The 27,931-nt window shown below is 43.6% G+C and overlaps 1 protein-coding gene across 1 annotated transcript in view; it reads left to right on the forward strand.

The window, feature by feature from the left end:
• The window catches only part of PI4KA (phosphatidylinositol 4-kinase alpha), a 107,294-nt gene extending 80,954 nt beyond the window's left edge, over window positions 1-26,340 (forward strand). The window contains exons 41-55 of the mRNA XM_060249911.1: window positions 209-376; window positions 726-779; window positions 1,275-1,395; window positions 3,912-4,041; window positions 12,158-12,228; window positions 14,002-14,074; window positions 14,860-14,930; window positions 16,482-16,591; window positions 17,271-17,375; window positions 18,276-18,401; window positions 19,620-19,740; window positions 21,941-22,100; window positions 22,889-22,978; window positions 24,287-24,370; window positions 25,623-26,340. Of these exons, the coding sequence (XP_060105894.1) occupies window positions 209-376; window positions 726-779; window positions 1,275-1,395; window positions 3,912-4,041; window positions 12,158-12,228; window positions 14,002-14,074; window positions 14,860-14,930; window positions 16,482-16,591; window positions 17,271-17,375; window positions 18,276-18,401; window positions 19,620-19,740; window positions 21,941-22,100; window positions 22,889-22,978; window positions 24,287-24,370; window positions 25,623-25,674 (1,536 nt within the window). The 3' untranslated portion in view covers window positions 25,675-26,340. The remainder of the gene's footprint in view (window positions 1-208; window positions 377-725; window positions 780-1,274; window positions 1,396-3,911; window positions 4,042-12,157; window positions 12,229-14,001; window positions 14,075-14,859; window positions 14,931-16,481; window positions 16,592-17,270; window positions 17,376-18,275; window positions 18,402-19,619; window positions 19,741-21,940; window positions 22,101-22,888; window positions 22,979-24,286; window positions 24,371-25,622) is intronic.
• The last annotated feature ends 1,591 nt before the right edge of the window (window positions 26,341-27,931 follow it).

Raw genomic sequence — 27,931 nt, forward strand, 5'->3', positions numbered from 1 at the left:
TGTGCTTTCTCCCCCCCCCCCCCCGAGGCATATTTTGCCCTTAACAATGGGGAGCTCCTCATCAGAAAGGCACAAGATTCTAAAACGATAGATAATTCCAGTATGTGGTTTCATAACTTGGCCAAATGTGGGTTAAATTCACTTCTGCTGTACATGGCTGAGCCTGGATCTTTGACTCATTCATTTCCCTCTTCGTTTCTGCTTTTAGTACCTTGTTACGTGGCACACGATAGATGCCGATGCTCCTGAACTCAGTCACATTCTGTGCTGGACACCTACAGATCCCCCTACAGGCCTCTCATATTTTTCGAGCATGTATCCACCCCATCCTTTGACAGCCCAGTATGGAGTTAAAGTCCTACGGTCTTTCCCTCCGGTAAGAAACTGAGTTACCAGAAAAAGTTTTTAAGAATGATTTAATGGCAAATTAGATCTTTGAATTATTGCAGGTCTGCTTGCATTGTTAGTAATGCAAACAAACAAACATAATCTTGATATATTTTTTTGCTGATATAGCAGCTAAAAATGCTTTTCTGCAACCCGTGGGAAGGTAGACAGTCCTCAGTTGCAGACCAAGCACCAGTGTTGAAAGTTGTTCTTGATGCCAGTACTAGGTTGTGTTTTTATTCTTTGGCAGAGTTTCTTTTCTTTGATTTCACTGAGAAATGTTAGTAACTGCTTTCTTTGTCTGTCTCGCTTCCCCACCTCCCACCCCTTCCCTCCAGGATGCGATTTTATTTTACATTCCACAGATTGTACAGGCGCTAAGATACGATAAGGTAAGGACGCATGAGCATAAGCCAAGTTTGCATTTCAGGGGTTTTCCACATATCAGTGCTTTCCTACGGAAGTCTTACTGCTGTTGTGGCTATCGGTGCAGTGCAATGGCAACAAGGCACCTGAATGGTGGGTTTCCCTACATTTTCCCTGCCCTAGTGCCCGTAGTGGCTATTTCACATCCTCCCTTCCCCACCAGTGCACCACTACTGCTATATAATAGCTGGAATAAGATTTAAATAGAGCATTCCCTGACTCATAATGAGTACTCTTCACCACCGTGCCTCTCTAACTGTCTTCAGCCTTTTCTACTTACATTTTCATTACCAAACCTGGCCCCTTCTCCTTAAGTTTCCTTAGGGTGCTTCTGTAAAAATCCCTGTCGTCCTATCATCTGGCCATTATGCCTGTTTGTACGTAGTCTCAAAAGGCTGCTTCCAAGAAATAATTCGGCAACATTTGGCTCCTTGGATAATAGCACTATTATATTTTCTCAGATGGGCTACGTGAGGGAATACATCTTGTGGGCTGCCGCCAAATCCCAGCTGTTGGCTCATCAGTTTATTTGGAATATGAACACAAACATCTACTTGGATGAAGAGGGACATCAGAAAGACCGTGAGTCCTCAGTGCTCTGGCTTGTTGGCCTGCAGAGTTCCTTGGATTGTTAAACCTGTATTGCTGCTTTTGTGCTCTTCCAGATGTCAATTACCAAATTGCAAGGGGGGGCATCTCCACTTGCTGCTGAGCTTAACTGCTGCTGTTACTCCCAAGAATGTCTCAGGGCTGCTGTGACAGCTTTGCTTTTAAGCTGAGAAGCCCATCAGTTAACTGTCATGCTCTGGACCATTCTGCAGACCAAACTAAACATTTTAAGAAATGTGTTGCTGCCACCAAGCTGTGTCTCGCTATGCTTCCTGGTACCACATTGTTGAAAAAGACACGTGAAAGTGGAGAAAGGTCTTTCCTAACATACGCTTCTTTAGATCCTCTAACCAGAGATGCCAGGAATTGAAACTGTGACACTTCTGCATGTGGTATTGTTGAAAAAGACTCATGATTGTTGAAAAAAGACACCCGTCCAATGGGATGGGTGGTGCTTCATGTGCTTTGCATGCAGGCAATCCCAGGCTTGATCCTCCAGCATGTCTGGCTTCAAAAGATCAGGTGGTAGTTGATGTGTGGGGCCTTTACCTGAGACTCTGGTCAGCCACTGCTAGTCAGAACTGCTGTGACTGATAGACGAGCAATCTGTTTCAGTATAAGGCAGATGCATGTGTTCAAGCGTTACCTTGCCCCAAGCAGTTGCCAGTGGAGTGAAGCAGAGCAGAAATGTTGAATGCAAATGGTGCTACTTCCTAGGTCTTTTCCAGCTACAAGTTATCAGGGTGATGGAGCAGGAAACGTGAGTCTGGCCCTGTGAAACTGGGGCTGAATTAAAGTTAACCTGACATACAATCTGAATTTCCACGCTTCCATTGAAAAATTTTGGAGAAACGTTCTGTAGGCTTTTGTGGTGTCCAGATTGTTCTACTTACAGATAGTTCTACATATTGTTCTACTTACAGTAATACAAACTTTACAGAAAGAATTCCACACTAGCTCCAGAGTGAACTGGAGGTGGTTTCCGTTACATGAGCCAAGCCAGCCTTATTCCCTTCCTTGCTCTCTCCTCCCCTCTCAGCCTTTGTTCAGTCCCATGGAACAGGTCTGAATCCAGGGACCTATGTAGTTCCCACCATCGTTTGTTTTAATTTTTCAATTTGTAGTGTGAATTTGACATAGTTATGCAGGTTCTCTCTAGCATTGAAAGTACAGTGAAATATATCCCCCCAAGAGGTTTTTAAAAGATGCAAGCTGATCTTACTTAACCAGCTGACATATGTGAAATTTTCCAGAACTAAGACCTTGTATAGTCAGGATCATCCATGGTTAGAAAAGGGACAGTGGTTCAGTGGTGGACACCTGTTTTGAATGCAAAAGGTCACTGGTTCAATCCCAGTCACCTACAGTTACAGGATCTCAGCCAGCAGATGTTGGAAAAGACCTTTCCCTGCCTGAGACTCTGGAGAGCTGCTGCCATTCGGAGTGGAAAATACTGAACATGCAAGATTCAAGAAATCCATTTTATTACAACTCTATGGAAGGCCTGATCAGGTTAAATTAAATTAAAGAACTAAGACCTTGTATAGTCAGGATCATCCATGGTTAGAAAGGGGACAGTGGTTCAGTGGTGGGACACCTGTTTTGAATGCAAAAGGTCACTGGTTCAATCCCAGTCACCTACAGTTACAGGATCTCAGCCAGCAGATGTTGGAAAAGACCTTTCCCTGCCTGAGACTCTGGAGAGCTGCTGCCAGTCAGAGTGGAAAATACTGAACATGCAAGATTCAAGAAATCCATTTTATTACAACTCTATGGAAGGCCTGATCAGGTTAAATTAACACAGTTATTCTACAGAAGACCTGATCAGGTTAAATTAATACTGCTGTTGGCAGATAAATTTCTTACTTTTAGAATGGCAAGGTTTCTTGCCTCTCCTCTTTTATGTAGACAAAGGCAAAATAATTGGTCATAAATATGACTGAATATTAGATTAATGCAGGACTTTTTTGTAGCAGGAACTCCTTTGCATATTAGGCTACAGCCCCCTGATGTAGTCAGTCTTCAAAGAGTTTATAGGACTCGTCTTACAGGGCCTACTGTAAGCTCTTGGAGAATTAGCTACATCAGGCGGGTGTAGCTTAATATGCAAAGGAGTTCCTGCTACAAAAAAAGCCCTGGGTTAATGATATCACTCTTGGGCCTCTTGATATTTCATACTAATATTAATGATATGTATCTCTTGGACACGAGAACCCTCATGTTTCTTCCATTCTTTAATGACACAAGACTTTCCCTGCTCTGTGAAGTTGAGTCTAGGGACATAATTCAAGAAAAGTTAAGTATTTTGAGATGTGGCTGGTTTCTGTGGCACATGCCGAAATCTCTCCCATCAAAAATCAGTTGTGCTTCAGCAGCCATGTTCTAGCCGGTGTTTTTACTTCTTGAAAAGCAGCTTTTGACATGGCATTGGGAGGGAATGTGCCTCTCAGTGTCTTATGTTCCTTTCTTTGGTTCGGTTCTTCATGCAGCTGACATTGGGGAACTGTTGGAGCAACTGGTTGAGGAAATAACAAGCTCACTGTCTGGGCCTGCAAAGGAGTTTTATCAACGTGAATTTGATTTCTTCAACAAAATCACCAACGTTTCAGCCATCATCAAGTAAGTATGAGCTGATGTGCTAAAGCATTCATTGTCAGATTAAGGCACTAATAGCCACTGTGGCATGGAGCCTTACTTGGGTGGCCTTTGGTTAGTCACTTTACCTCAACCTAAATGACTTCACAGGGTGATTATGAGGGGTAAAATGGAGGAGGGGAGAACTATATTTATGCCATCCTGAGCTCTTTGGAAGAAGGGCAGTGGAGAAAGAGCCAGATGATCAAGAGAACACATTTACCATCAGCAAAATGTTCTGCCAGTTATTACCCAGGAGCTGGATGTGTATTTTGGTTGACACGTTTTTCTGTAAAATCTAGATGAAATATTATTAATAACTCAGATCTGATGCTTTACCAGACCTTTTAACACATATTTACACACATAACACACAATTTCCTCCCACACATATGAAATACTTTTTCTGTTCTTTCTGAATATGTTAGCAAAACATAAAGCAGCTATGTTGAGTCATTTTTAAGTTGGCCAGAGGGTGGCAGCAGATTAACACACAAACAGAACATACATACTGCTCCCCCCCCCCCAACATCCTCCACATTTTTAAACAAATATTCCACCATTTGCATGTTTGCAAAATCCGGGCAGCCTTCCGGTGATTTCAATAGCTTTGCTTTTAAAAGTCCAAATTTTGCAGATTTAGGTCAGCGGTCATATGCCATCAGGATGGATGTTATTTTAGTCTGTTATTGAATTTATTTGATCTGCGGCATTTCTATTCTACCTTTCGCTACTAGACTCAAAATGAATTTAATTTTTTTTAAAACCTTAAAAGCACAATAATCAGACATAAAACAAGCACTGCCACATCCCACCATTGTGAAAGCACCGTAACTATTCTGTTCTACATTATGTGCAAAAAAAGAAAGAAAAGAAAACAGATACTTTTCCTGACCTCGGCTTGGATCCTGCAGCGGAAAGTACAGCTGGAGTGGTATCGTGCTCCCCCTCCCTGGAGCCATTTCCGATCCTAGGAAAGTTTATTCTCAGGATTCAGGGTCTTGTGTGTATTAATAGCCACAATGGTTGGGTGGAGGTCATGGGTAGGGGGTGAGGCATGAAATTGTTCTTTTTGCATGAGCAGACCTCTGACGACCTGACCATTGCAACTGGTCTTTCAACCCGAGGAATAAACTTTCTCAGGATTAGAAATGGCTCCAGGGTTAATGGGAGAATGGGGTAGCTCCCGCAATCATTGTGCCCTGTAGATCTGAGAGATCACATTCATTATCAGGCTAGCCATTCTGTGAGGCTGGGACTACCACTGAGAATGCTCAGGTGGGGCAGCGCTGGTTTCTCCTGCTTCACAAGGCCTTACTCTGATTAACGGAGCTGTTGTGGTGAAGCATATCAGAGTCAGTCTTGCCAACTTCCGGGTCCCAGACCTCGAAGGTCTTTGTAGGTCAAAACCAACTTCTTGAATTGAACCTGAATGCCTTTTGGGCAGCTGTTTCAGTTAATTGTAAAATAATGTACTCATTCTGCATATCTCCTGATAATACGTGAGCTGTGGCATTTTGCAGCAACTGAAGTCTGGGTTCTTTTCAAGGGCTGCTTCTTGTAAAGTGTATTATAGGTAGTCAAGGCAAAAGGTTACTGTGGCCTGGATTCACATGGCCAGGATGGCTCCCAACTCTACCCTGCTGGTTTCCTGGATAAATGAAGGTGGAAGAAACCAATTTAAGAGTGTTTGGCATATTGCATGAAGAAGGAATGATGGCGTCATTGGAAAATGATTATTATTCACGCCTTGTCTGCCAATGTACATTGTCCTCGACAGAGTAGCTTGTAAGGCTCAGTGGAATTTATGAGTTAAATTAGTGTAGGGCAGGAAGGAAAAGAGTGATAGAACTGTGCATTTAATGCGCAGATTTAGTTTGGTCATCTCCACATGGGGGGATGTGGAGATGACCAAACTAACATAGGTGACTGAGAGGAACCTCCGCATTCAGTAGCACTCGGCCTCTGCTCCCTGTTGTTGGCCATCCAGAGGAACTGTTTGCCCATTGTGTGAGACAGGATGCTGGACTAGGTAGGTAGATCCGGGTGGGCAGCTGTGTTGGGCTGAAGCAATAGAACAAAGCTGGAGTTCAGTAGCACCTTTAAGACCAACAAAGTTTTATTCAGAATGTAAGCTTTCATGGGCATGCAGTGCATGCACCATCAGACAGTGAAATGGGGTGCATGAGCAGAGTTACATAGAACTGGTGAGCAGTGATAAAGCATGCAAAATAGTACCAAGTCAGAATCTATGCCAAAATAGGGTTAGGGTTAGATCTTTATGTTCTTATTTCACTTAAGGAAGGCAGAAGGTGAGAGATGATGAGGCACTGTGGAAAAGGGGGGTTTCAAGAGAAGAGGGTCACAGTACCTGGGAGAGAGTTCAGAGCGTAAGCAGTGTAGCAAGGAGAAAGGTGGGGGTGGGGGAGCTTTTTGAAGGCAGGTAGAAAAAAACTGAAAAGAAACATTGTTGACAAGAAGCAGTGGTGGGGAAGAATCTTAAGAACTTTCTTGGTCAAGTTGCATTCTGTGCAATAAATAGGGAATTGTCACTTGCTTGTTTCAGAGCATTTGGGGGACTAGGCTCAAGGTGGGCTCAACTGCTGTGCAGTACCCTCGAGTAGAGTAGAACTTGAGCCCGCATTAGACTGAAGAAAAATGCTACTCTTCTCCCTGCACATGGCCCCGTGGTGCAGAGTGTTAAAGCTGCAATAATGCAGTCCAAGCTCTCTGCTCACAACCTGAGTTCGATCCCGGTGAAAGCTGGGTTCAGGTAGCCAGCTTAAAGTTGACTCAACCTTCCATCCTTCCAAAGTCAGTAGATGAGTACCCAGCTTGCTGGGGGTAAACTGTAGATAACTGGGGAAGACAATGCCAAACCACCCCATAACAAAAAGTCTGCCGTGGAAACGTGATGCGACATCACCCCAGAGTGGGAAATGACTTGTGCTTGCACAGGGGACTACCTTTACCCTTTTTCTCCCTGCAGCCTGCCAGTGTGTTCCTTGTTAATGGGAAAGGTGGGAGGGGCCCAAGGGTGTCTCCAGCCCCTATCAGTTATTGACAAGAAGTGCAACTACTCCATCTCTTGGCCTCTACTTCTGTGCCTTTTCATGTTTTGCTTTTATTACTTTTATTGGTTCGTTGTTACGTTTATGCTGTGCTCTCCTGATGGTACCACTCCATTGTACAGCAGCTTATTTAAAACCGTAGCAAAAAAATAGCGTACGCTAGTAGAACTGTCTCGTACTCTGCACAAAAATACCTCATCCACAGACTAGATGACTCTGGAGGTCCCTTCCAACTCTGATTCTATGACTTTTCCTCTTGTTCTCCCTCCTTTAAATGTTTTGATTTAATTTGATTCCTTTCAGCCTGCGCTCTCTTCAGTTGCAGAAGCACATCTTCCTATTCATTTGTGTGCGTGAGCTTTTGAAGGAGCGTGTTTCAAAACTGATAAGATTCCATGTGGACTGGAGTTACTTGGGAGAGAGGTTTCATTTGATTTAAATAGTCTGAGCCCTCTAAATGTCAGCTTGTAGACATTTGTTCCATTATTGGAGAACTCAGGATGTGCTAATATTGATCATTGTTTATGCAGTTAAAAGGAAAATTATGCAAATAAAAATGACAACAGCTGGGGTGGGGGGGGGAAATAAAGCTACTGATGTACAAGGGATTCAGGTAAAAGGTAAAGGTAGTCCCCTGTGTAAGCACCAGTCGTTTCTAACTCTGAGGTGACGTCGCATCACGACGTCTTCACAGCAGACTTTTTACGAGGTGGTTTGCCATTGCCTTCCCCAGTCATCTACACTTTTCCCCCAGCAAGCTTGGTGTTCATTTTAACCGACCTCAGAAGAATGGAAGGCTGAGCTAACCTCGAGCCGGCTACCTCAACCCAGCTTCCACCGGGATCAAACTCAGGTCGTGAGCAGAGCTTAGGACTGCAGTACTGCAGCTTTAATACTCTGCGCCATGGGGCTCTTCTCGCAAGGGATTCAGCATTATATTAATCCCAGAAGCATGTAATGCTGAATCCAAACCGAGTAGCTTTATTTTCCCCCCTGCTTCCGTCATTTTATATAAAATGCAAATTTTCTTTTAGGTTAAACAATTTTATTAATAACATATGGTAACAATATCTGTATATATCATTACTATCCCAAACCCATATGATATTTTCTAATCCCCCCTCCCTCCGTTGCTAGGCTCCCGCCGAAGTTATATACTTGAGTTCACTTATAAAGGTACCCTTACCCAATCAAAGTTCAATTTCTCCCTTTTCTCATACTCATTATTAAAAAATTGTCCAATGTCCTTTTAAGTTCCACTCTTTTTCTATATATCTTCTAAATTTCTTCCACTCCCTTTTAAACACTTCCAAATCATAGTCTCTTGTTCTTGTTAGTTTATCCATCTCACTCCACAATAAAACTTTCACGATCCAGTCCCATTTCTCTGGTAATTTTTCTTCTTCCATAACTGCGCCTACAATGTCCTAGCAGCTGAGAGCAAGTACCAGATTAAAGTTCTATCTTCTTTTGGAAATTTTTCCATATGTAGTCCCAACAGAAAAGTCTCTGCAACTTTCTTAAAATCTTATCCCAAAATTTTAGATATTTCTTGTATCATCTGCCAAAACTTTTTTGCTTTTCCACAAGTCCACCACATATGATAAAAAGATCCTTCATGTTTCTTACATTTCCAACATCTATCCGACATCTTTTTGCTCATCTTCGCCAGTTTTTTCGGAGTCATATACCACCTATACATCATCTTGAAACAGTTCTCTTTAATACTCTGACATGTTGATATTTTCATCAAGTTCTTCCAGAGATATTCCCACGTATCCATCTGTATTTCCTTGTTTATATTAATTGCCCATTTGATCATTTGAGATTTTACTACTTCTTCTTCTGTAGACCCATTTCAACAATAATTTATATATTTTCGATATTAATTTTTCATTATCTCCAAATAGAACCTTTTCCAATTCTGTTTGCTCACATCTAATTCCAACAGATTTAATATCATTTTCCATCAAGCTTTTTATTTGTTGCATTTGAAACCAATCATACTTATTATTTAGCTCTTCGGCAGATTTTAATTCAACTTTATCACCTTGAATCTTTAGCAGTTGGTTGTATGACATCCCTCTCTCTTCATCAGATTCAGCTGTTATTTTTATTACTTCTGCTGGCACTATCCATGCAGATTTTCTTTTCTTGCTGAACTCTGTTGCCTTGCACCAAAGGACACTCGTTAAAGCGTAAATGACATTCTCATCCCAAAACTCAATAGTAGGTCTCACTGAATGCAGTAGACTCTGTTTCCAGTTAAATGTGCTTAAGATTGCAGGAAGCGTCTGTATGTATGCAGGCACAGTGATTGCGCTTTCAAATTGTGTTGCTCGCCTGTACCAACAGACAGCTGCACCATTAGCTGTGAAGAGAGACTCATTGGCAGTCTTGTATCTGCGTGATAAATAAATGGCTCTAGTTGACTCGCCCCGAAGATTTGCTACCTAATATGTTTAACTTGGGCCATTGATTCTTCTCCGGCGCAGGTTTTTGTGGCTTAGCTGATTGTTTGAGCAAGCAAAAGAGCCTGATAAGGTTGCTCTTTATCTTAATCCCCCACTAAATAGACTCTTGGCCAAGAATAACCTTTCATTGATCATGCAGCCGGAAGTCTCCTGCAGTTCATCTTCAGAGTTTACTCTCTGAGTACAAAATAACTAATTAAAAGCGGCATTCTGAACCGCTAGCTGTTTACCGTTGACATTGGGCGTGAACCCTAGCCCCTAATGCACAGTGTATGGAGTCTCCCAAGGGCCATTTCACCCATGTGGTTGGATCCAGCAATCCCCCAGTAAAAGGCTGTGAGGGTTGCAAATCTTCCTCATTTTCCCCTCCTCCCAGCAGCCAGTTCTAGCCTGGGGAAAATTGATCCTGAGAGTCAAGGAATCCACAGGGATAGATGGGTGGGGGAGGGGGGAGCGGAGGACTCTGCTGATGTACAAGGGAGTGATTTTTGCCTTCTAACCCCTCTTCCCTGCAGCCCACTAACCCCCTGTTTTACTCCACGTGAGCCCAAGAATCAGCTCTCCCAGGGTCAGAGGTAGGAACAGAAAACATTGAATAGTGAAGTGATTAAACAATAAGGATTTTTTTAAAAAAAATCATTTTATGTATCTCTGAGAATGTTTAAACATTTCTCAAGTCTTGGAAAACTGGCAAGGGGTTACTTGTCCATTCCAGGATCCTCTTTGCCTGTGGAATACACGTTTTCTAGCTCTAGCCTTACAATTAATGCACATGAGACTGACACTGGAATGTGTTAATTTTTCTCAACAAGAATCAATAGCAGAGCTGATGTTTGAAGAATAAGACGGTCTGCTAGATTGGGAGCTTGTTAATATTTGAACAGTAGCATTTTTGATAGTTGAGATGGTTGCTTTATTATGTGAAGTTTAGATCTCTAGCAGTCAGAAGGAACCTCTGGGAGGAGGGGGAAGAAGGAGGAGGAGGAGAAGATCGGATTTATACCCATCATCTCTCAGGTCTATTGGAACATCCTTGGTTCCAGCTCTGTTTGCACTATGGCCTGATTAGTTGTCTTCCACCTGAAATTGAGTAATTTTATTGTTGTAATTGTTTTATTGTTTATTTACTTCTAATTTTATTGCCTATTGTTATTAAGTCAGTTGTGAACCACCCTGAGCTCGCTCGCAGGATAGAGCAGACTAGAAATTAACAAATAAATAGATAAATAAAAATACCCCGCCCTCCACTCCGAATCTCAGAGCGGCTCACAATCTCCTTTACCTTCCTTCCCCACAACAGACACCCTGTGAGGTAGGTGGGGCTGAGAGAGCTCTCACAGAAGCTGCCCTTTCAAGGATAACTCTGCAAGAGCTGTGGCTGACCTAAGGCCATTTCAGCAGCAGCAAATGAAGGAGTGGGGAATCAAACCTGGTTCTCTCAGATAAAAGTCTGCACACCTAACCACTACACCAAACTGAAGTGGGGATGATCCACAGTCACTGCGCAAACAGATCACTAGATCCAGCCCATCAGTTCCCCTGCTGGATCAGACCTGTGGCCCATCTCATCCAGTATCCTGTCTCAGTCACTTTTTAGAAGAAAAACAACAACTGTAGATTTATACCCCCGCCCTTCTATCTGAATCAGAGACTCAGAGCAGCTTACAATCTCCTATATCTTCTCCCCCCACAACAGACACCCTGTGAGCTGAGTGGGGCTGAGAGGGCTCTCACAGCAGCTGCCCTTTCAAGGATAACTCCTACGGGAGCTATGGCTAGCCCAAGGCCATTCCAGCAGCTGCAAGTGGAGGAGTGGGGAATCAAACCCCGTTCTCTCAGATAAGAGTTCGCGCACTTAACCACTACACCAAACTGGGTACTATTAGGTATCTATTTAAAAAAAAAAAGTTTTAAAGTGTACATCCCCAAAAGGAAAGTATTTATGAGAGTAAAGTGTTCAGAAACACAAGTTTAGTTTATTGATATTACTGTCCATAGATGTACAGATGTACATATAAAATGCTTTCATAGAAACACAAGTTATAACTACACTGAAGGCACTAGTGGGGGCAGGGGGGAAAGAGGAATACTAGGGTTCAGGAAGGGGGAAGCTTACCTCAGTTTACAAGTGCATTAACTCTGATAGGATCTACTTGTCATTTCAGAAACATAATAGAAAAATATTACATTTTATGTGATTTATGAAACCATAACCTGATATATTGGAGGAAAGGGGGCTTTTTATACCCATCCCAAAGAAATGATGCTTGGACGAGGGGAATGTTCCTAATAAGAAATTTGTTTTGCTCAGAATTTCTGCAGAATGTGTAGTGGTTTTGTGAAAAGGGTATGAATAAGCCTAAGAAGGGCCCCTGTAAAAACAGCAGTATTATCGACAGCTGGTCAAAGCCCCAAACACATCCAGATATCTCAGGTGTGGTATCGTATTAATGCTTTGCTGTTCCCCTGCTGTGAAAGGTCGTATCAAATGCACGGCTGATGTGGCAGATTTAATTATTTGGTTTTTAAAAAACAAAAGTCTCTTCTTCTTCCTAGGCCTTACCCTAAAGGTGAAGAGAGAAAGAAGGCCTGTTTGAGCGCCTTGTCTGAGGTGAAAGTGCAGCCTGGTAAGAAGCCTGAATTGTTAACACTTGAACACTGCGGGTAGCGTTGCCCCCAAAGTAGTAGGCCGTCTTTTCAGCTCTGCTGAATGCATCTTCTGGCTGGATGTTAGGCAAAATATATTTAAGAGATGGAAATGGAGAAAAAGAGGGGAAAATATGTTAGTGGCCATGGTGGAAAATCCGTTAGGCTGTAGTTTGTGTCAGGTGGGTAGCCATGTTGAAAACTGTACCAAAGCAGTATTGAAAGCAGCGAAGATGCTGACATGATTCCTCAGGGTTTGTTCCACTTTCTTTCCCTTCTTTTTGGCATATATTAAACCACTTTAGTTTGTTGAGGGGGGTTTTTCATTAGCCAAATTATGGTGACCCTGTAGGGTTTTCAAGGCAAGAAATGTTCAGAGGTGGTTTGCCATCGCCTGCCTCTACCTAACAATCCTGGACTTCCTTGGTGGTCTCCCATCCAAGTACTAAAACCAGGGCTGACCCTGCTTAGCTTCTGAGATCTGACGAAATCAGGTGGGCCTGAGCTATCCAGATTGCGGGAGGGGGTACGGTTTAGTAGCTGTATTTTATCAATCTTAATTCTTGTACATTCACAGAAACTTGGTTTTGATTGAATTGAAAAGAGTGTAGCTCATGGGGTGTCAAACATGCAGTTCGGGGACTGAATCAGGCCCCTAGAGGGCTCCTAGCAAGCCCTCAAGCAACTGGTTGTCATCTGCTTCCTTCTCCCTCTCTCTTGCTTCCTTCTGCATAACAGCTTGCTTTGCAAGGCTTGCTCAGTTGCACAGGAGCTACAGAGCAAAGCCTCTGTTTTCTGAATTGGCTAAGGCTCCTCCCTTGGGGAGGAAGGGGGGAGAAATAGCTTGCTTGGCCAGGCTATCTCAGTTGCACAGTGGAACTACTGAGCCAAGCCTCTCTTCCTTCTGTTGACTGAGGCTCCTCCCCCCCCCTCATCCCCTGGGGAAGGAAGGAAAGAGCCAGAGCTTCCTTTGCCCAGTTCCCTGGATCCCATGGGAGAAATACAAAGAAAGCATCTTAAAGACCAATGAGTGCTAACGTTTTAACTTTTTAAAAATATATATTTGTGTTTGTGTTCTTTATAAAATTTGTATCTCTGCTACCTAATCTTAAATAGGTACACACATGGTCAGGCCCAACATGACTCGGCCCAATCCGACCTGACATGGCCCGGCCCTATAAGGTCTTATTTATGTCACATCTGGCCCTTGTAACAAATGAGTCCGACATCCCTGGTGTAGCTTGTATTGTACATTCCCTTAACGAGAGCCTGTTTGGCGTGGTGGTCAGAGTATCAGAGTCATCTGAGAGACTCAGGTTTTGATCCCCGCTCTGCCACAGAAGCTCACCTTAGGCCAAGTGCACACTCTCAGCCTAGCCTATCTCACAAGGTTGTTGTGAGGCTAAAATGAAGAGAAGAATGAAGTCAGCCGTTTTGAGTCCCCACTGAGGAGAAAGGCAGGATAAGTAACGATAATAAAGGCAGGATAAGTAATGATAATAAATGAAGTAAATAAATGAATACTTACTTGCCACATGCCTGACATCCAGTGTATCTGTCAAGCATCTAACCAGATTCTTCCAAAAATTTGCAAGCAAGAAACTGCGAGCGGTAGTAATATTGCATCAGGATCTAATTTCCTGGGGCTGATTTTTGTAAAGTTGTCATGTGCAATGATTTGTTTTGCATTTTGTCCCTGTGCTAGCTTGGCAACTTCATACGCTTCACCAAACAACTCTCTCCCTCTCAAATAGGTTGTTATTTGCCAAGCAATCCTGAAGCCATTGTTTTGGATATTGACTACAAGTCAGGAACGCCTATGCAGAGGTAGGATGCTCTTGTTTTGTATCTCAGCTCAGTTCACTTCCAGTAAAAATGTGAGTGTTTTAATGAAGTACAAGGAGGATTATATGAGTTCACTGAGAACAGCTCCATCAGTGAGGGGCTAAATGGGATCTCTGTGTTCACAGGCAGCATATATCTGAATGCCAGTTGTGGGGAGCAGAGGGTGGCTTTTGCATCTGTGTTTCCTCAGTGAGCCTTCTCGGATATCTGGTTTGCTGTGAAAACAGGTTGGACTAAATGGTCCCTTTTGGTCTGATTCAGCAGGACTCTTTTAAGATTCATGTAGATAGATTCAGGTGGGTAGCCATGTTGGTCTGAGGCAGTAGAACAAAGTTTGAGTCCAGGGGCGCCTTTAAGACTTAACAACGTTTTATTGCGGGGGGGGGGGGGTAGGCTTTCATGTCCATGCACACTTCTTCAAAGGGTTCTTGAACATTGATTGATATTGGATTTATATCCCGCCCTCCACTCCGAAGAGTCTCAGAGCGGCTCACAATCTCCTTTACCTTCCTCCCCCACAACAGACACCCTGTGAGGTGGGTGGGGCTGAGAGGGCGCTCACAGCAGCTGCCCTTTCAAGGACAACCTCTGCCAGAGCTATGGCTGACCCAAGGCCATTCCAGCAGCTGCAAGTGGAGGAGTGGGGAATCAAACCTGGTTCTCCCAGATAAGAGTCTGCACGCTTAACCACTACACCAAACTGGCTCTCTGAACATGAATGTATAAAGTGTGCTTTATTATTTCAAATGCTTTTTTTGTTCTTTCAGTGCTGCAAAAGCACCATACTTGGCCAAATTCAAGGTAAAGAGGTGTGGAGTCAGTGAACTTGAAAAAGAAGGTTAGTCCAGTATCTCTTTGATGGTATTCTTTAAAACTTCCAATTTTCATCAGAATTTTTTGGGATCCCCCACCTAATTGTTGGATACCATTGCTAGGAATTCAAACTGCCATGCAAGGAGTAATATGAATTTTATTTCTTTTTGTAAATATATTTACTGAACTCTTGAGGAACAAAGAAGCAAACAAAAACCCAAGGGCAATATAAAAAGGTGAAAGTAGTTGTTACCAACCACCAGGGTGATGTCACATCAGGTTTTCTTGGTAGACTTGTTACGAGGTTGTTTGTCATTGCTTTCTACACTTTCCCGCCAGCAAGCTGGGTACTCATTTTACTGACCTTGGAAGGATGGAAGGCTAAGTCAACCTTGAGCAGCTATCTGAACCCAGCTTCCACCAGGATTGAACTCATGTGGTCAGCAGAGCTTGCACTGCAGTACTGCAGCTTACCACTCTGTTCACTCAGGGCTCCTATCAAGGGCAATATCAATAATGCCAAAGAGGAAAAAGACAGAACAAATAACGGGAAGAATCTTTTTAGGGGCAAAAATATTTTAAATAAAAATAATGGACGGTGTGTGTTACAACGGTTCACACAGTGTTTGTTACACAGTTCACAAATTTTAAAAACATGAGATTATTATAAAGTAGAATAGAGTCAAAAAAAGACAAAAAGGAGATTTGGAGGGATTACCATCATCATTCCCATGATGCTTTGGGTCCCCATTGGGGAGGAAAGTGGAGTAAAATGAAAGAGAGAGAAAGAACTTGTGCTTCAGTGGTAGAACAACTCTTTGGTATGCAGAAGGTTAATTTCCATGGCATCTCCTGCTAAATGGAACACATGGTAGGTGATTTGTGAAAGACCTCTGCCAGTCTTGAGTATGCAGTACTCACCTTGATTGGACAATGGTCTGATTCAGTATAAAGCAACTTCCTGTTTGGGTTCAGTGCCACTTGTTCAAAAGGAGTCTGGCTTCCCAATGTATTTCTGGGCCCTGTGGGCTGCAATAAACACAGTCTGAAGGGGAGGCATGTTCCTTTTCCATGCAATAGGCACAACCCAAAGAGCTATGACCCATCACAGCTCCCTGGTACATGTGAACCCACACAAGGGTTTTAGGAAAGCATGTAATGTGTCCAGACTTCATCACAGTGAATAGCATTGTGCCCAAGCGGCTGCATATGTGAGAAGCAGTTTAAAGAAGCAGTCGCATTTCAGTGGGTGTCCTAAGGGTGCCCCAGAGGTTTTCCCAGCACATTGCAACCGACTGCTAAATTCTACACTGTTCAAAAAATTGATGCTTCTTCTGCCAGGGGGATGGGAGCACTCACCTTGAGTGTGTTGCTCACCTTGAAATGAAGGCAAGTATTATTTGCCACCGAAGTTCTCAAACCAAGGCTGGTAGTTACACACCTCAGCACAACTAGTTAAATGCCATTATTTACAGTAGTGACTGTGGGGGTAGTAATCAGAATCAGCTTTAGCGGCCTCCCGTTTTTCACAGGACAAAAACATTAACTGAGGTTTGGCGCTTTTCCCTTTTTCTAGGACTTCGTTGTCGTTCTGACTCCATAGATGAAAGCGGAGAAGATGGGGTGGAAAGCAAGAAGATTTGCTGGCAGGCTGCTATTTTTAAAGTGGGCGACGACTGTAGACAGGTATGATGATAGGATTTTCCCTTAGCAATCGATCTCTGGTAATAATTTTAATGCATCCTCATAACAGACTTGGGGAGGAAGCTTGCTGTGCTTTCGCTTTTGCAGTTCTTGCATTGATGCTGGGATGAAAAAAATGCACTTATTTCCAAATTTGGCAAGCCTACGAGCAGTTTATCGCTCTTATAATATTGGTCTTGGATGAACTCCTTAACTGCTACCTTTGTTGTTCTTTTTAGCATTTGTAAACTACATAAAACCTTATCCAGTTTATTTCTTCGTTTTTTCTGATTCTGATTGGTTGATCAGTCTGAGGGTTAACTACATGTTGAATGTGGAGAGAAAGGAATCATGTGTAATTAGGGACCTTCTATCTAGCCCCTGTTTAGCCTCCAATTTGTATCATTGCAAATCATTTGCATCGTTAATCTAATTTGCATCATTGATTTTAATCCAACTAATTACCTCGGGTGTTCTGCCTACACCCTGTTAGAGCCATCATTACATTAAAAAGATTGAGTCAGAGTAGACTGAATAAACAAAACGATTACGTTGACAATACTGCATGGCTGTTGAAGTATTTTAAGTCGGGGGTGGGTATGTATACATGTGCATACGTATGTGCCTCCATTCAGCTGCAAATGTGTGTGATTCTTCTGACGTGTCATTTATTGCTGGACAGGACATGCTGGCCTTGCAAATCATCGATCTTTTCAAGAATATTTTTCAGCTGGTAGGACTGGACCTCTATGTATTTCCCTACAGGGTAGTGGCCACAGCTCCAGGGGTGAGTATTTGCTGAGCAACTGGCTCAGGTAGTTGGTTAGAATTTCAAGCAGTCAAGGAAGAGGGTTTTTTTTTAAGTCCCAGAGGCATGTAATATGAACACTTTTCTTTAGGGCAGGAGTCCCCCAGTGTAGTGCCAGTGGGCCATGATGATGCCCACTGACACCTTTCCTGGCACCCACTAAGTGTTTTCAGAAAGTGAGTCCTAGCGAGGCTTCTGATTGGCCACTGGAGATCTGATTTGCTGTGCAGATTAAAATAACATGGTTTTAGGAGTAGCCGCCACCACAGTGTTGGTTTTTCTCTTTTCCACTCCTCTTCCCCAGATTACTGTGAACTTGGGCTTCCTGCAGCAGCCGTTCTGTCATTGGCTCCGCCTCCCATGGTGGCCATTTTGTGGTTACAGCCACCATCTCGTGTCAGAATTATGTTGCTCCTTTTGCAGTGAGGCCCCTCACTTCCTTCGCGCATTCATGTCTCCCCTCAGTAAGCAGTTAAACTGAAAAGTGGGAAGTGTTCTGCATGGAGTTTCAGAACATGAAAACACTTGGCTGAGATCCATATAACAGCTGATCTACATAGTTCCGTGAATCGAGAACCTTTCCCCACCCCCCTCAAGCTGTTGCCCATCTCTTGCCACAAGGCCAGTAGCTTTTGAAACTGATACAACTGAAGAGTTGGCTGCAAAAGGACAAAAAGTGGAAAATTCCACTAGATGAGTCTGAGACCTTCAGGTGTGCCTAAAGCTGTGGTGATGTGCACTGTTCAATTTGCAATGAGCACACATAGGACCATACCGTAAATAGTTCTCTGTATCCCAGAAACCATGCACAGCTGCTGTAGGTAATTGATGTGGGACTGCTATTAGCAGTTAACTCATTTGTCTCTTTTCCTCTCCAAGTGTGGTGTTATTGAATGCATTCCTGATTGTACTTCCCGTGACCAGCTGGGTAGGCAGACTGACTTTGGGATGTATGACTACTTTACAAGACAGTATGGAGATGAATCAAGCCTGGCATTCCAAAAGGTGTGTTGTAGCCAGGCTTTGGCTAAAGAGTCTGGTTTTGGTAATTCCCCTCTCCCCCCCCCCCCCCCCCCGCAATTACATGTCTGCAATCCACTGATAATGTCAAGAAGTGATACGTTTGCTCAGATTGTGCTGTCTTGGAGAGGTGCTGAGGCTCAGTGAAAGAGCCTTTCTTGGACATGCAGAAGGTCCCTAGTTTAATCCTTGGCATCTCCAGTGAAAAGGACCCAGCTGTTGGTCCCAGTGTCAAATGCTTATTACCATTAGGAAGTTCTGTTAATGTTAAATAATATATATACACACACGCACACATACACACAAGATGATAAGAGAATCAGGATATGTATATATGTGTATATATATATTATAATTTAACATTAACAGATACTTCCTGATGGTAATAGCCAAATGGCTATTACCATTAGGAAGTCTCTGTTAATGTTAAATTAACACACACACACATATACACGCTAGATGATAGAGTATCAGGCAGGCCTCCCAAGGCTAAGGGTTCCAACTCTGGGCTTCACTGCTAGAGAAGGCTTTATTTTGTGTTCCCACCTGCTGCTCCACATTTGCTACAGAGACACAGTCTCTACAGTGATGTCCGTTCCTTAAGAGAGGTGCCAGTTGATGCTCCCCTTGGTATCCAAAGGAAAGGGCAGATTATTAGCAATGTTGATTAGAGTTTTCTCCCACACTTCCTCCAGAGTTGGGCAATACCCAAGACTGACCAATTCCGCACTTAGCTCTCACCTCCCTTCTGTGCCGGGCTCCTCGCAGTGGCTCTTTTTTCCAGATCCTGCATTGGCATCTCTGGAGCGGGGCTGCATGTTCCCTGCTTGCTCCCTGCCCCGTGCAAACTCAAGAGCCAAGAACAAGACCAGGACAAAGGCTAGTGTGGAATCAGTAACAATGGTGATGGGCTAGGCTGAGAACTAAGTGAGTTCCATAGAGGAGGGACTTGATCCTGAGTCTTCTTGGCCCTAATCCAACACTCTAGCCACTTACAAAAACCATTTCTTACCAAGGTAACCCACTGTCTCGGTTCGTCCTGGGAGCAAGTGCTTGTCAGCTCTGATTGCTTACAGTTTGGGGTGCTTGATTTTCTCCCCGCCTCCTTTGCTTACTCCCTCCCTGCCCTGGTTTCTCAGCAGTTTCCTTAACTACTGCTCTTTCTCTCCATCTAAAACTCTCAACGATGTCTCATCTCTACAGGCTCGCTACAACTTCATCCGGAGCATGGCAGCCTATAGCCTTCTGTTGTTCCTGCTGCAGATTAAAGACAGGCACAACGGCAACATCATGCTGGACAAACACGGGCATCTCATTCATATTGGTTAGTTCTGTCGTGGCGGAGGGTCGTCTTCTTGAATGTCATGTTTCTGATGATGGCAGCCAGGAAGTGGTGCTCCCCAGACATTTAGCCACTGTTTTCCCCTTGTCACCTTTGGAGGATGTGGACTTCCTGAGAAAGAGATATTTGTGCTGTGTTCAGGACCATAGCCAGGATTTCATGTTTGGTGGGGCCCGCAGTAGCATTTTTTGTTTGTGGGGGCCACTCGGTTTGGCCCTAAACATTTTCTCTTCTTCTCAAGTAAAGCTTACAGCCCTTGCCCCCCTGCCCCATTTGTCTAACTCAGTAAACCTTCCAGGGGAATCCAGCTGCAAGTAGGCCTCTCCCTCCCCCCTGTGCCAATCTGAAGCCCCTACAGTAGCAATGCTGCACTTGTTCAGAGCAGTGGCAAGTGGTGGTAAGCAAAGGGGGCAGATTGGAGGCCCTCCAATGGAGAGGCCATATGAATGGAAGAGGGGGAATGGATGGAATGGAGTGGCCTGGGCCCCACTGGAGCTATGGGCTTGGCTGTGTCTATAGCCCCGTTATCTTGCAACACAGAGTGACTACTTTTGTTTGCTACCTCAAGACTGGTAGGCAAAAGTTCTGCCTGCCTTATTGCTAGCAAGAAGTGAGGTTTCCCCCTCACTCCTTGCTAGCAAAGAAAGAGTTAAATGTGGACACACATATATTACACTCTGCTCCTGCACTCAAGTTTGCAGCCTCTTGAAACTGCTTTTCATTAAAAAAAATAAATTCAGGACATCAACAAAAATGTTTTTAAAAATATTTTTAATTAACAGTTTCATAAAGTACAATAAAGAAAAATCAATAAACCAGCACATCAAAGAATACCATCAAAGTGAGGACCGTTGAAGCAGTTTAGAGAATCAACACACATTGTGTGTGTAACATAATTTGCTCCACAGAAATTTAGAACTTAGAGAAGATAGCTCAAAAACATTGGTTGGGGGTGGAGCACCTTCCCTATGGAGAAAGGCTGAAGAGGCTGGGACTTTTCCAGTTTAGAAAAGAGACAACTAAGGGAGGACAGCTATGGCAAACATAGGTAGTATAATAAAATTAGAGACATCACCCTGCCAACAAAAGTCCATATAGTCAAAGTGATGGTATTCCCAATAGTAATGTATGGCTGTGAGAGTTGGATCATAAGAAAGGCTGAGTGCAGAAGAATAGATGCATTTGAGCTGTGGTGCTGGAGAAGAATCTTGAGTCTCTTGGACTGCAAGAAGATCAAATCAGTCAGTCCTAAGGGAAATAAGCCCTGACTATTCCCTGGGAGGACAGATGCTGAAGCTGAAGCACAAATACTTTGGCCACCAAATGAGAAGGGATCACTCACTGGAGAAGACCCTAATGCCGGGAATTACAGAAGACAAAAGAAGAAGGGGACGGCAAAAGATGAGATGGCTGGACAGGGTTACTGATGTAACTAACATGAATTTGAGTGGACTTTGGAGGATGGTGGAAAACAGGAGGGCCTGGCATGACTTGGTCCATGGAGTCCCAAAGAGTCGGACTCGACTGTGTGACTGAACAACAAAAAATAGAGACTTATAAAATTATGTGTGGGGTGGAGAGAGTTGATAAAGAGAACTTTTTCTTCCTCTCCCAAAATACTAGAATTCAAGGGCATCCAGAGAAGATGATGGGCAGTAGGTTCAGGACAGACAAAAAAGAAATATTACTTACCCAGAGATTTAAAATGTGGAATTTGCTGCCAGAGGACAGAAATAAACACCTCTAAAAGGGGATTAGATAGATTCATGAAGGATAAGTCTATCCATGGCTACTAGTCAGGGTGACTGCAGGGAACCTCCACATTTGGAGGCACTAAACCTCTGAATCCCAGTGCCAGGAGGCAACATCAGGGGAAGGCCTCAGCCTCTGTTCTCCTTTTTTGGAGTTCCAGAGGAACCGGTTGGCCACTGTGTGAGACACCATGCTGCACTAGATGGACCACTTTTCTGATCCAGCAGAGCTCTTTTTGTGTTCTTGTGTAACCTCCTTTCATTTATTTGAGCACCGTTCTTCTATGCTTTTTACCCACTTCTGAAGTTCATACAGAATAATACTAAATCTCAGTCTTGATATGTTACTGCAGCAGCTGTTTCTTAGTGACCAGAAACAAACCACCATCAGTCAGCAGTCTCACTCTTTTTTCTCTGTCTTTCTGGTGCAGATTTTGGTTTCATGTTTGAGAGTTCACCCGGTGGAAATCTGGGTTGGGAGCCAGACATCAAACTGACTGATGAGATGGTGATGATCATGGGAGGGAAAATGGAGGCGACGCCATTCAAGTGGTTCATGGAGATGTGTGTCAGGGGGTACCTGGCAGTCAGGTGAGGGCACAACTACTTGAGAAGTCTACACTGGGAACCAATAACTGTATTTTTGCCCTTCTGCAAATGTGTCTCTCTTTGAAGCCTGGCCACTGAAATCACTCATCTGGCTATTCCGAAGTTACAGATATGATTGCGTACTGCCAATAACCGTCTTAAAAGCTATATGGGTTAAAAAGCAAATCATGAATCGGCTCAGGCAGCAGGGCATATGGAACACTGGAATTCTCTACTTACTTGGAGTTGAAAAACAGGTGTATCTAAATGGGAGCAGGATTGTTAATGTGTATGCTAGCTCTGCTTCATGCATTATTTGGCAGTAAACCTTGGTTTGTCACCAAATATACATTCCACAGGGAACTTCAGCTAGTTATCCTCACTCATACTTTGCATTGTTAGGTACACTTTTAAATATATATATATATATGTGGGAGCAGCCTTTGGTTTCCAGAATACAGTTTCCTAGCATCCTTCCCTGGCAGGCGGGAAACCAATTTCCAATATTCCATTTCTGCAACTACTCTGTGTGTGTGTGTGTGTAAAACAGCGTGGGAGCTGCCAAGCTCAGAGGAGTGGAATTGCCTTTTGTCGCAGTAATTTCGTTAGAGTGACAGATTGTGGACGGCAGCACAGCTTCATCAGCAAATGGAAGAGGATTACACTGTGTAGATTTAATTACGGTAATAAGGTGTGATCCATTCCCAGCTGAGTTCCTCTGTTTTTATTCTCTCTCATTGTCTCAAGTTGCTGGAGAAATCTGAAAACTCTCTTCTCCTCTCCTTCTTCAGGCCTTACATGGACGCAGTGGTCTCCCTGGTCACACTGATGCTGGACACAGGGCTGCCCTGTTTCCGAGGGCAGACAATCAAGCTGTTAAAGTAAGTCCCGTTTTTTAATGGTAGTGTGGAAACAAAAGTGCTAGATTTATTTATTTTTTAAAAATTATACAGAGGGCTTTTTTTGTAGCAGGAACTCCTTTGCATATTAGGCCACACAGCCCTGATGTAGCCAGTCCTCTAAGAGCTTACAGGGCCTACTTGGAGGATTGGCTACATCAGGGCTGTATGGCCTAATATGCAAAGGAGTTCCTGCTACAAAAAAGCCCCCTGATTGTACATATATTTGAGACTATCACTAGCAGAGGCTGGTTAGAGGCCACACGTGCTTAGCTGCAGTAATGGCATCTGATGGCACCAAAGGAATTGCTAGTTCCTGAGATTGCTAGAGGTTTTGCTGTGTTCTGTGAATGCATTCTTTCAATCTGAAAATTCCCATTTCTGCTCGGAACAAAACTGCAGTTATCTCCACTCTGCGTGCTCCCCATTATAATAAAATATGAACAAAACATGATAGAATTATTACCGCTAAATTGATGCCTCTCTTCCATCAGTTGCAGTATAATGGTATTTACAAACATAAATGGCACACAAAAAATCATGTAATGCAAAAACATAGCACAAAAAGTTGTAGCGATTCAGATGCTTCACTCAATCTTGGCTGTCTTGTTGGAATGGGGGTTTTTGTGTGGAATGACCTTTCAGTCATCTACTTTTCAGGGCTTCCACTGCCTTTCCTACAATCTTTCCTGAAAGATTACAGTCCAAATTGGTTTGCAGACCTTGTGGACAGGAAAGTTCTTGTTTCCAAATGCCCTACCTAGATCAGTGCCATTTTGCAGCCACTGACTCCTCTCCCCTGCCGTAGCACCAGATTGTTTTTAAATTGTTTAATTGTTTTAACTGTTTAACTAATATTCAATTTAATTGTCTATTGTGATTTTATTGCATATTGTGAGCTGCCTGAGCCTGCTTCGACGGGGAGGGTGGGATACAAATAGAATGAAATAAAATATAAATAAATAAATAATTTTTCCCTGCTGTGCCCCCAGGGGGCTTTTTGCTGGCCTTTTAAAAAAAAAGAGAAATATTTGGTTGAAAAGCTGGTAGCTGTTGTAAAGCTATAGCAATACAGCAATTTAACAGTGTAGAAAAAAGGTGAAACAAAAGGGCTGGCAACAACATATGAAAAAAAAAATGGCATACTAACACGTCTCTCCAGCTGTGGTGTTTGCCACAAACCAAAGTTAGCAACAGCTAACCAGACTTTCACAGAACAAGATTTCTCTAGCTTGGTTGTAAAAAATCTACTACTGCATCTTTGTCTGCTCTTCCCTCTTCTTTGAACAGGAACAGGTTCTGCGCCAACATGACTGACCGAGAGGCAGCTACCTTCATCATAAAGATAATTCAGAATTGCTTCCTCAGCAACAGGTTTGTTTCATCTCATCCATCAGCCTTTTCCTGGGTCATCCTCTACCTTATAGGTAGCTAACCTGTAGCAGGCAGGCTACAGGTGGCACAGGTAGGTGAGACTTTATGGTATGCCTAGAGAAGTGCAGAAGAGCACATGGTCCTGGATGATGTTACAGAGCCAGCCTTATCCCTTCTGCGTGTCTTTATAGGCAGACATGGTTGTACCAAGGCATGTGGGGGGCGCCTCCATGTTTGTGCAGTGTCATGCATTAAAATAGCACCATCTTATGTCATACAATAACCAAAGGCTTCTGGTTAATCAGACCATCACTGAACAAAGTCGGCTGACATCATTCTCCTCTCCATTTTATCCTCACAACAATCCTGTGAGGTAAATTGGGCTGAGAGAGTGTGACTGACCCAAGGTCATCCAGTATGCTTCCGGGGTACAAGTGGGGATTTGAACCTGGGTCTCTCAGATACTTGTCTTGGGAGTGGCCAAACTGCGGCTCAGGAGCCACATGTGGCTCTTTCACACACATTGTGTGGCTCTTGAAGCCCCCACCACGCCATTGGCCAGCTTGGAGAAGGCATTTAAAGTCTCTTTAAATCACTTCTCTAAGTCAAGCCAACTGGCGGCTTGGAAAATACATTTAAAGTTAAATTTGCTTTCTTTCTACCACACCACCTTCCTTCCTTCCTTCCTTCCTTCCTTCCTTCCTTCCTTCCTTCCTTCCTTCCTTCCTTCCTTCCTTCCTTCCTTCCTTCCTTCCTTCCTTCCTTCCTTCCTTCCTTCCTTCCTTCCTTCCTTCCTTCCTTCCTTCCTTCCTTCCTTCCTTCCTTCCTTCCTTCCTTCCTTCTCTCAAACATCTGAAGTTTATTCTATGTGGCTCTTACATTAAACGAGTTTGGCCACCCCTGTACTAGTCTGGCATCCTAAACCACTACATCACATTGGCTTTCCAGTACGCCCTGTGGATTAGTTTTTGATGACTGTTATATGGGATTTTTCAGGATGCTAATGAATGAGGACCCTTGCTGAAGTTCTAGAATGAATCTAGGCAATATTTAATAATTTTTAGGAAGTGCCAGCTGATCATAAGCCATAGCCATCCGCTTGGACCTCATGCCAGAACAATTCAGCTTCCTTCATCATTGTTCGGTGCAGTGTCTAAACTGGGTGTTTATAGACCCTGATTGGTGTGATTATGTGCCTGGTCATTGACCTCCGAAATACCTCTGTTCTGACTTTCTTCTTTTTTTTTTTTAGGAGTAAGACCTATGATATGATCCAGTACTACCAGAATGATATCCCTTACTGAAGCAAGCGGGCTTATCCTGAGGGGTGGAAGAAGGATGCCACATTCCCTTCTCTTGTGGTCCAATGTGAATTCTGGCGTCACGCTTGTACGGCCTCCGGTCTCTCCTGTGTGTGCATGTGAACGTGGCTGTCCCTCCCTTTTCTGGATCTTGCAGCTATCAACAGCCCTTTAGTTCCTTTGGATCTTTTCCTGGGATGTGTCTGTGTTCTGATTACATAGGATCAGAGTGCAATCACAGTCTGAAATCTGGCTTTGAATGTGTGTAAATCAAGAGGTGCCAGTAAGTCAGAGGAGCGCGGTTGCTGGTCGAGCAACACAAGGGGCGTTCCGTTGTTGTTCAGGCAAGAGCCATTAAAGTGCACCTTGCAGAATCCCTTGGAAATGAAGTGCTCGGGAATTCCCAGTTCAGAGCAGCTGAGAAGTCTTAAAAGTGCTCTGGTTACGCTGTAGAAATTCTTAACGATAATCGTCCGTAGGTGGTGATGTTCCTGCATCGGTGTTAATATTGTATTTTGCACTTGTAAATGTTTCCCGCTCCACGGTCAGTATTTCGTACATATATGAAGAATGTATTTTTTTCCTTTTGTGTGTTTTAAAAAGAGAGAGAACTCTACCTAAAAGATATATTTAATCTAAAAAATTGAATTAAAAAGACCTTAGGATATACCATTGTGTCTGTTGCAAATTTTTCAAGTAGAAACTGGTTTCTTGGCCTCAAGTGAAAAATGAGGGATGCTTGGTGAGATCTCAGAAGGGTATGTTGGAGTGGAAGGGGGGATTGTTTGTTGGGGTTATGGAACCCAACTTGTCTCGGTGCAGTTGACCAGGCAAGATTGTTGCAGTCGATCAAGAATGGTTCTCAAACCACTCTATAGAACTGTGGCTGCAAATGTATTACGGTTGCCTACTTCCAGGTGGTGGCTGGAGATCTCCTGCTATTACAACTGATCTCCAAGTGACAGAGGTTAGTTCACCTGGAGAAAATGGCCGCTTTGGAAGTTGGATTCTATGCCATTTTGCCCCACTGTCCACAGGCTCCACCCCCAAAATCTCCTGGTATTTCCCAGCCCTAAAGTGTGTCTACCTCTCTGCCTAGTAGCAGAGCCCATTTCTACCCTCCCTCCGATCAATATTGGTCCATTGAGTTCCACAGGCTAAAATTGCCTTTTTTGCAAATGACAAGTGAGGACCTGCAAAGAAGCTTGCGGGGAGAGTGCATCCCATCTTCCCACCTTTGCTTCCTTCCTTCTCCCCTCTTCTTTCAGTCATCTCCCCCTCTGTTTCTCCCTCTTTCCCCACTTACTTCTCTCTCTTTCCCCCTCTCCTTTATGTTTATATAAACTTCAAATATTTTTCTGCAAACCTGAGAGTTCCTCCATGTTTGGAAAAAAAAAATCTTCTTTCTCTCAGCGTGGGCCTGTTCTGCAGATTTAGATATCTGGAGATCTGCCCACACTTGAGAAACAAACAGATACAGAGATGTTGCTTGGCCTCTGCCCCCACAGTTGCTCCTGTGGTCCAGATTACAGCCCAGTTGTCCCTGTCAAGACAGAACTTGCTGCTGCTGTGCTCTGAGCTAGTCAGCCCACACTTCTGCTGTCCTATCTTAAGCGGGGTCTCTGGTGGAGAGAGTGTAGGAGACCATTCAGAATACAAGTGGGAAGTACCACTTTTTGAAACCTCCTTCCTGATTACAAAACAACTTTCTGCAGCCGGAAAAGCAGCAGTTACACCAGTTTTTTGTGTGTGTTTTGACGGGAGGGAGCATTCAATAGTGTGATTCTCTGGTTGCAGCCGGTGTTCCCTCTAAGCTTGGTTAGTGTGAGCTAGTTCACGGTTTTTTAGCCTCCAGCTCACACATTTTTGTCTTAGCTCAGGAAAAATGGCCCCAGAGCAAACTAATTTATGCAGCAGCTCACAACTTTGATGCCGTTAGCTCATGAAGTAGATTTTTTTTGCTCACAAGACTCCACAGGGAACATTGGTTGCAGCAGAAGGATTTCTGCCTTCTGCTACCTGTGTAGACCAGGCTCCTCACTGGTGCATTTGAGAGAAACCAGGAGCTGGGCCCTGATTGCTGAAGGTGAGATTAACCACCTAAAAAACAATATTGTTTCAGCACTACAATCCCATTGGCTTCTAATGTAGCCCTGTTAACTGGAGAGCCAGTTTGGGGGTGTGGTTAAGAGCGGTGGACTCTAATCTGGAGAGCCAAGTCTGATTACGAACTCTTCCACATGAAGCCAGCTGGATGACC

Source organism: Heteronotia binoei, chromosome 11, assembly GCF_032191835.1.
Source record: "Heteronotia binoei isolate CCM8104 ecotype False Entrance Well chromosome 11, APGP_CSIRO_Hbin_v1, whole genome shotgun sequence".
Lineage (NCBI taxonomy): Eukaryota > Metazoa > Chordata > Lepidosauria > Squamata > Gekkonidae > Heteronotia > Heteronotia binoei.